This window comes from Euphorbia lathyris, chromosome 3, assembly GCF_963576675.1.
Source record: "Euphorbia lathyris chromosome 3, ddEupLath1.1, whole genome shotgun sequence".
NCBI lineage: Eukaryota > Viridiplantae > Streptophyta > Magnoliopsida > Malpighiales > Euphorbiaceae > Euphorbia > Euphorbia lathyris.
In genome coordinates this window covers 98,296,616-98,305,641 of record NC_088912.1, presented here as the reverse complement: position 1 = coordinate 98,305,641, position 9,026 = coordinate 98,296,616, and the positions used below count along the sequence as shown (strand labels likewise).

The 9,026-nt window shown below is 33.6% G+C and overlaps 1 protein-coding gene across 2 annotated transcripts; it reads right to left on the bottom strand.

Annotated features, from left to right (window-relative positions):
- Positions 1-282: 282 nt before the first annotated feature.
- On the bottom strand, positions 283-5,329 carry LOC136223814 (hydroxyproline O-arabinosyltransferase RDN2-like). Of its 2 annotated transcripts, XM_066011985.1 has the most exons (10): positions 5,042-5,329; positions 4,774-4,829; positions 3,418-3,973; positions 3,269-3,336; positions 2,979-3,180; positions 2,193-2,290; positions 2,033-2,102; positions 1,873-1,944; positions 1,666-1,779; positions 283-675 (listed from the first exon to the last, which is right to left on the bottom strand). In XM_066011985.1, the coding sequence occupies exons 3-10, from the start codon at positions 3,829-3,831 to the stop codon at positions 616-618; spliced, it is 1,098 nt and encodes a 365-aa protein (XP_065868057.1). In that variant the 5' UTR covers positions 3,832-3,973; positions 4,774-4,829; positions 5,042-5,329; the 3' UTR covers positions 283-615. The 2 variants fall into 2 exon arrangements, with proteins under 2 accessions (XP_065868057.1, XP_065868058.1); XM_066011986.1 differs by lacking the exon at positions 4,774-4,829.
- Between the last annotated feature and the right edge of the window lie 3,697 nt (positions 5,330-9,026).

Here is a 9,026-nt window from a genome sequence, read left to right as displayed (position 1 = left end):
TAAAAAATTCTAAGCCAGCCAGGGAACTAATAAATCATTTTAAACAAGTTTTAAAAGTTAATCAACCGTTTAATTTCAGGAACAATTAACGTTAACAGCTAACTTGAAGGTCTAAGTGGTGTTAGTTTATTCCATTTTCCCTCATGTTTGTCTTTTCATATTAAAAATGAGAGTTTTAAATGTTTGGTTAGAGAATCACTACATAAAATTTTAATTTTTACAAAAGCATGGAATCCCGGCTTTTCCAACAACAAACAGTAAACCGTAACAACACTCAACAAGTAAACCAAACAGACCCTAATACTATTTATATTTTTGTAATGTAGCAAATTGGTGTTAATTTATCTCTCAATTCCAAAGTGTTGTATTACTGTATTTCAAAACAAATTTGCACTATGTCTGCCTAAAAATTCACAAGATTGTAGTTTGTAATCCTAAATTTATAGGTAAAATAAAACCAACTTCCTTATTTACATCTATACATTAGAAATCATCATCCTGAGGTTTCTGAACAGATGCATATATTCCTGAATAGCAACATCTCAAAATTTTCCATCTATTTCCAAAACTATTGCCTAATCGGGTCATGCTCGTGCCGACATCTGTCATATTCTGCTACGCATCCCAATTGGGAATGTTGGCAGTAGCTTCATTCACCATCTTTACAAGAGTTACCTGCAGATATCAGAGCCAAAGGTAAAAAATATTGAATTCATTTCATGCTAAAAGAATGCGAAAACCAAGTCCAGATAACTTGAGTTAATTTGTCTTCAGATATTTAGAATAGTTAGTTTTTATATATCTAAGTTCGGTTCAACTGTTGTTGCTTACTGTTTGTTTTTAGTTGGTTTTCCTTACAAGATAGCAATAAGCGGCTATTACTCGCTTCTAACTATACACTCTATATCTAATATTTGGAATATAATAACAAAAAGTAACAACAAAACTAACCAAACAGGCACTTTACGAGTAGTTGAACAAGAAATGTGGGTGGCAATTTCGTGTTTCATGTCAAAATCTGTGTTATCTCGTATATATGCTCCATATGGTTATATATGACATAAATCCTCCAAAAATGATTTTCGTGTAAATCGTGTTGTCTCTATAAATCGTATTTTCGTGTCACAAATTGCCACCATTAACTATTTTGGAATGTAACCGAGAAAGTTTGAAAAGCAAAAAGCACGAAAGAAGTCATGAAAAGAAGGTATTGGAGGTATTTGACTTGAAGGAGAATAGAAAGAAGCCATGAGAAGAAAGGAGAATAGAGGATGAATAGCCGAGTTACAGAGTTCGAAACTCTCATATAGGAACTAACAGATTGATAAGTTCAATGATGAGCTATTTGTTACGTCCCTCGGAAGTAGTCCCCTCACCCATGGTGAGTAAATTGGGTCTGGCATTCTTTTGCAAAGCCCGTGCAATCCCAGTTCCCGACACTAGTTTCCTTAATCATACACATCGTGTTCATGTGGTCCCACTGAAACGTAAGGAAAAAGCTAGCCTAATGCTGATAGCAAGATCATCTAAGTCACGCGCAGGAAAACACTAGCCACGTGACATTGGCAGGCACAAAATTAATCATCATTGAGAATATCACTTTATCGTATCTTCCTAAGTTCGATAAAAACAGGCAAAAGCAATAGTCAGATATTGAAAACATACCACACTTTCAGGAACCCCAGGGGGCGGCAAGGGATGATTCCTCGGTGGAGGACCACGTAGATATGATCGCTTGTCGAACCGCCACTCTCCGATTTTACCATACGTTAGCTCGCCCTGGACATTATATAGACCTCAGATAATAGAACAACAATAATGTATTACATTGTATTGCAGCATCTATTCTTATGTGGGAAGAGTTCTATTTACCTTTAAGCTATAGTCGCATCCGTAAGTGTAATGAATGATGAACTTTTTTCCGGTCTCAAGATCCCAAGGCGGCTGCATATTGAACAGGAGAAACTCTTAAAAATTCAAAATTTTATATTCCATCTCAAGTTTTGCTTAAAATTCAGTATGAAAACCGAACCTGCAACATAAAATCTTTCCGAAGAATGTGTTGCACACCATGTAAAGCTGATGCTACAGCATAAGCATACCTTAGTTCAACAAGAAAACAAAAGTGTGGTAAATTTTTCTTAATCAAATTCAGGGATACAATTTAGAAAGTCATTCGTTCTGGCACTTACATTTCGAGCACCCAACCGAAAGTTTTATCAGTCTCCGGGTCAGCTTTCATTTTCAAAGAAACATTCATCCATGTCGGAGCAATTTTCTCCAGCAATACCTGAATAATATGAATCTCGAACAAGATTTAGTTTGACATGTACAAGCAAAACTCAAACAAGAATGGCAATGATTTGACAAGGAAAAACGCATATGTAAGCCCCTAATTAATTCATCTTTTACTGATTAAGCCCCTGATCTTTTAAATGGATAAATTAAGTCATTGGTCAATTATTTTTGAACATATTAAGCCCCTCTTGCACAGCCTAGTTAATGTGTGTGATTCAAACTTCATTAAGCACGAGTGGAACTGCCAGCATGTCATTGTTTTAACATGTTACCTGACAGTCTCATAGATCCCCATGTCAGTTGACTTTTTCCAACAACGTGCCATGTGAACCCCTAAAATATCCTTATCACATCAACCTCCAAACTAAGTTTACCCTAACCCCTAAAGTAACCAATCAAACTCATTTAATTTAACTGCTTTACAGTGAATATTTGCAGTTCCATGCATGTTAAATGAAGTTTGAATCATATATATAACGGAGCATTCAAGAGGGTTTATTGTGTTACAAAGTAACTGATTAATGGCTTAACATACTCATTTAAAACATGAGGGGCTTATTAGTGAAAAATGAATTAATCAAGGGCTCAAATATGAGTTTTTCCATTTGAAAACGACAAAGTAAACAACAACAGCTAGTTTCATCATAAAAGAACATTAAGTTAGAAAAAGAGATTTTGACCTTCTTGATGATGACAGGAGAATTGCCAATGGGATCAACATTAGTAACAGGGCCTTTCTCTTCTGGATAATATTTCCTTACGAGTTTCTCATTTTCCTTAGGTTTAATGTAAAAGAATGGGAAAGCAGCCGGATAATCTCCATGTGCCAGATTTGGAACAGGATTTACAAATACGTGATCAGGCTCTGCCATCAGTATGTAGCTGTTTAAATAGCATAAGAACAGAGGATTACAATACAGAACAGGAAATATCTTATCATATCAAGATCACCAAAATCGAAACAGCTCACTCTTCTTCGATGTTTGCCTTTTGCAACCATTGCACAAACGCCCAAGGTCTATTTAGGACAACATATCCCTGGTGAAGCCATCATATAGTAAGTATGAATGAAAGTAGATTGAAAAGAAAACGAAAAAGAAGGCAAAATCAGGGGCTCACCTGATCCAAACCTGGTGGAAGAGGATCAACTACCATTGTAGGAATCTCATCCATCAAGTTATCAGGATTTCCTGAGTGCAAAATCCGTGTGAATCCGCCCATTTCGGACCCAGGCATATCCTTCTGCTTCTTATACCAGTAGTACATAATGCGACATTGCCATTTACTATAAGGAGCATCAGTTGCTGTTAAGGCAACATGGAAAGGCATTTTGACAGCATTTGGTCTCTTTGCATCTTCCGGTCTCTCAATTACTGGATCGAAAAACAGTCCACCATCCGAATCGTCACGCATCCATTTCCCAACAGATCTATTATGCATTATCATGGTAACTAAATTGTATGTGGCGAAGAAAAAGCCAAGGGCCAAGAGAATCAGGAGCAATGGAGAAACTTGGCCCGTTGCGTTCCTCATTGATGTTAGTGAAATCCAGATTCAAGTTTTTATGAATGAACAACTCAATTCACAATGTAGGATTTGAAGACAACTTTTATCAGATGTAATTTCGGGTTTTAATAGAGAGATATCCAGACAAATGAAAGCTCCAACTATCAACCTGCATAAGCATTAAGATCAAACTTCAATGACAATCAATTATACAACAATCAGACCAAAATTGAAGTAGAAAAATATGCTTATATAAGTGCCTTTTGAAATTCGAGTTCAATAAGGGTGGTAATTTCCGACATGATAACACAATTTTACCGCGACAACTCGATTGACACTCGATCACACAATTATCATTTTCTTTACATTTATATCATATATAATCATAGGAAAAATATAAGATATCATAACACAATTCTTACACTGATAACCCAAATTTTTCGCCCCTATTCAATACAGAATTTACAACCTAATGTTGAAGCACTTTTATACAACAATCAGATGAAAAATGAAACATAAAAATAGGCTTATGAAAGTGCCTTTAGAAATTCGAATTCAATAATTTGGGAGTGACACCATAACACAATTTACAGACACAAGACGAATGATACGACACAGTTGACACCGATTCTTGCATTTATATCATATATAATGAAAGATATAGATAACATCACACGATTTTGACCTTGATAACCCGAATTGCTACCATTTGATATAGAATTTACAACCTAATGTAGAAGCATTTTTATAGAAACCATGCACAGACATAGGAAAAAATCACAATCGAATTACAAATTTCCAAATATGAAATAACAAATCAGGAAAAAGAAAACCAAAACATACGACCATGTTCATCGCATGAATTCCATCAGATCCTCCAATTGAACAGTTCAATCTATAAAAAAACTAAAAAAACAATTCAAATTCCAATCAAATAGGAATTCCTAGCAATATTTAAGCAAAACCCACCAAACTTCGAGCCTTCAAATGTCAGAGCAATGTGGAATTAAACAATCTACCAGTATCTGAAATCAACGCAAAAGATTCACAATTAACATAATTCGCAAAATCGGAAATCAATCTAATCGTCAATCAGAAACATCCGTCAAAGCCATAGAAAGAAAAAGAGGAGGAGGATCAAAAAAAGAAGAAAAGGTCAATCAAATTAGAATCAATGTAGGAGTCGTGAGATTGAATACGGAATGAATGCTTGAAGAGAGAGTAAGAAACAACTTACACTATACTTCATCATCATCAACATCATCGAAGCATTGGTCATTTATCGCCATGCATTTGAATTGAACGGAAAAGAGCGAGAGTTTGTTTACATGAGATCTGTGGAACCAGATTCTCGGAATTATAGATATGAGAAGACGATGATATGCTTGGATCAATAGGTGAAAAGGAAGGAATTCAAAAGCTGAGATTCTGTACTTTTTTTGAAACGTTTCTCCTCCTCTTTCACGTTGAAGTTCCAAGAGGTGGTTAAATGCTCTGCTGAAGAAAACTACGAAAGCGAAGAAATAAATGTCAATCTTTGCCCTTCTTAATTAGAGGCCACCACTACGGACAAATCAATAGTCAAAGGAAAGGAAGTCACCGTATTGAGGCTCTCAGTGCAATGTTATCAAACTCGGACTGGACTGGACTTGATTGGGTTAATGAACCTTTTAAAAACCGGTGTGAACCGATGATGAACCAATTTTTTTAATTAAAATCAAAATCTCTTTACGTATAAATTAGTAAAAGAAGACCGGTCCAAGAAAGATCATTTCGTTGTGGTATTCGCGTAAAATCAAAATCTCTTTACGTATAAGAAGGTCAGTTCAAGAGAGCTCATTTCAATGTGGCATTCGCGTTGTCCATGTCGTGCGCCCCTAACCAGATGGTGGTTCAACTGCACTCCCCTCCCCCGTGAATGAGATAGTTTTTCCCCTAGTAATTGGTTAAAGGCTTGTAAAGACCATTTACTTATAAACTAGTTAAGATTTTCATTTATTTACTACGTGGAATGAGAATGTTTAGTTTCTTTTTATTTTCTTCCAAACCATTTCAAGTGGTTCACTTTAAGTGTCAATTTCTCATTCACCACTTATCTGTTTTGAGTTTATAATATACCATTAAAAAGATCGCATGACATAGAATACATTGACATATTTCAAGTTATTCTAAACTCTATTTATACTTCGGTATGGTTTCCCAAAACCTCCAAGAGACCACCCCCCTATGTGCTTTGGGCTGTTCAACACCCAAAACACATATAAGGAACTTTGTCTCACCGTGTCCTCCTACTAAACAACTGTAAGGGAGGGTCATCTTAGGTTCGGGAAGAATCCCAACCCCTTGGAATGACCTACACATGTCGTAGCACTTCCACGAATTTTGCCTTGTTCAATTGAGGGAAAAGGCGGATATTCGCCATTGTTAACTATGTTAACCAGAGGCTCTTGTCCGTTATATATTTAAATCTCAAATTGATAAAAAAATAACAAACCAAAAGTCGTTTATAATTTATTTTGGATATATATATAATTTATAAAAATAATTTTAAATTAATTATATATATTTAATATATATAAATATTATTTATTTATTTATTACGTCATCCGGTCCGATCAATCCGAGCCATCCGGTTCGACCAAGTGACCCGTGACTCAGTTATAAATCCGGTTTCATGTCTGGTCTGGTTCTGATAACCCCAATGTTCAAAACTAAGCCCGTCTGAACCGTGTAGATGCTCAAACTAAAAAATCCGTCCTGATTTTTTCCGATAAGTCTAGCATTTTTTTAGCCTCTAGATGATTTTTAGACGTCTGAACTTTGTCTAAGCGACTATTGATAAAAGCGTTTATTATTATTAATTTTTTTTATGTTATTATAATTCACTTTTGAACATTGTCGAGTGGTTATTGTTTATTATTTTCAAATATTTTGGTTTAATTGTGTTCTCTACTTATTTTCATGATATGGTTTAAGATTTTAGGAACATTATTTAATAACTTTTGGTGAATTTATTAGTTGTGAATATTATATTTTATTAATTTGAGTTGTTTCAATGATATTATTGTTGAAATGCTGATATTTACATATTTTTAAAGATATATCATACAAATAGGGGTGAGCATCGGTTTGGTTTGGTTACTGACCGAACCGAACTTTCGGTTAACCCAACCGAAGTTGGTGCTATTTTCATAACCAAACTGAACCGAATAAGATTGGTAACCGAATTTTATTTAACCAAAATTTATTGGTTTGGTTCTGTTACCGACCGAATAACCGAAACTGAGAATATTTAGTTTTTATATATTTTTGTTCAATTGGTTTTCAAATAATGCTCTCATATAAAAATTACAATTGAAAAAAATTAAAGACTAATAAACCAAAATTTATATATGTAAAGTTAAAAGTATATTTTTTAGGAGTTGGATTTTATATTTTATAAGTTATTTATATATGTAAAAATAAAATTATATTTTTTATATTTATATAATAAGTTCGGTTCGGTTATTGGTCGATATATTTTTTCAATAACCGAACCGATAACCGATTACCAAACTAAGCCAAAATTAAAACCGAACTGAATCAGAATGTTAAAGTAACCGAACCAAACTAAAACTTTGGTTCGGTTATCGGTTTGGTAATCTGTTACCGGTTATTTTGCTCACCCCTACATACAAATATACATGTTTGTAGATAATATATGCATAATTTAACTGAATTTATATAAAAAAATTTGTTGATTTACAAATAAAAACTACAAATTCGATGAATCTCTAACTAATCCTTGAGGGCATTGTCCGTCTGACTAGCGTGTAGCGTCTTTTACAACATCGGAGGCTCCAGATGCATTAAGCCACGTTTTAGCCAAACAAATATAAGATATTATTATAGAGTTCAGATCGTTAATATCCCAAAACGATCCCAAGCATAAATCGAACTTTAACCAACTGTTAATTAGATTCATTATATATGGATAAAATAAATAGCATGGCGAACAAAATAAATGTCCTATAACATACTCTATATAGGTTAAAAAAACAATCCCCATTTATAATAACTGCCCGATAACATACTCTATATAGGTTAAAAAGACAATCACCTTTTATGGTCGAACCTCGACATTCTAGCAAGGACGTTTTATTCCTCTTATGCATATGATGTGGCTTGATAATCCCTGCAATTGACATCGGATACATCTCATCTTGTTCCAATTCTTATCACGCTTTTTCACATGTTGGACAACGATTTTTTTAAAATAATTAAATATTTTATCGTGTTTAAATGTGTTTTTACCCTTAAATCTATTTTTGAAATTGTTGAAGACGTAAATTTTTACTTTTAAACCAACTAATGCAACTGGTGTAGAACATGTGAATAAATATTTGAGATTTTTAGTAATGTCTTAAATTAACATTGTGTGCTAATATTAAGACTTTAATTGTATGATTTATGACGTTCAGAGTAAAACTACTATAACTAGCAATGATAACGGTATTTTTGTACTCATCCTAAAAGAAATGATATGTGTTCGCATGACCTAATAGTATGATAAGAACCCAACGTGAATTTAGTGGATTAGTGTTTTATTAAAAGGAATTTACGTGAAATGCTAATTTTGGTGATTATATTCTCATGTGTAACTATCCCATTTTCCGCATGTGGCTCCTTTTAAAATTTTTATTTAAAAAACTATTATTTTTTTATGTTTTCATTTTTATTGTTTCTTTTATTAGTTTACATCTATTTTCCTTTTTGGTTGTTCCTGCCGCTTTTAGTCTCTTTTGATTTATTTCGTTTTCATTTTTATTGTTTCTTTTATATCATTTTGCATCTGTTTTTGTTATTGTTGTTGTTGTTCCTATCTTTCGTTTTCATTCAATTTCCACTTGATTTGATTTTTGTTTATTTGCGGTTTGATATTAGGTTTTGTTTGTATTTTATATTCATTCTCTTGTGTGTCCGTGCGCTATAGGATTTTGTGATGGTTAAAGTTAGTAAGAAAAGGGATTTGCAATTTTCTTATATAATAAAGGAAATTCTACTACTTCTAGTTTTGAAGATTCCGAACAAATATTTTTGCTACAAAGGACTGATGATTTCAATATTCTTAGATCTTTTGATAGTGTTGGTAAAAAGAAAATGGTTCTAAAGGTTGATGTTCATGTTCAGAAGCACAATATAAAGTTGGTGAAGAAGTTGCATGGTGATGCGAAGAATGGTAA

Excerpts from the sequence above, each read along its gene's own strand:
- LOC136223814 (XM_066011985.1), bottom strand. The coding sequence starts at position 3,831 with ATGAGGAACGCAACGGGCCAAGTTTCTCCATTGCTCCTGATTCTCTTG. Across the intron at positions 1,945-2,032 it reads GGAAAGATTTTATGTTGCAG|CCGCCTTGGGATCTTGAGAC; the intron begins GTTCGGTTTTCA and ends TTCAATATGCAG. Across the intron at positions 1,780-1,872 it reads GATGCGACTATAGCTTAAAG|GGCGAGCTAACGTATGGTAA; the intron begins GTAAATAGAACT and ends TATAATGTCCAG.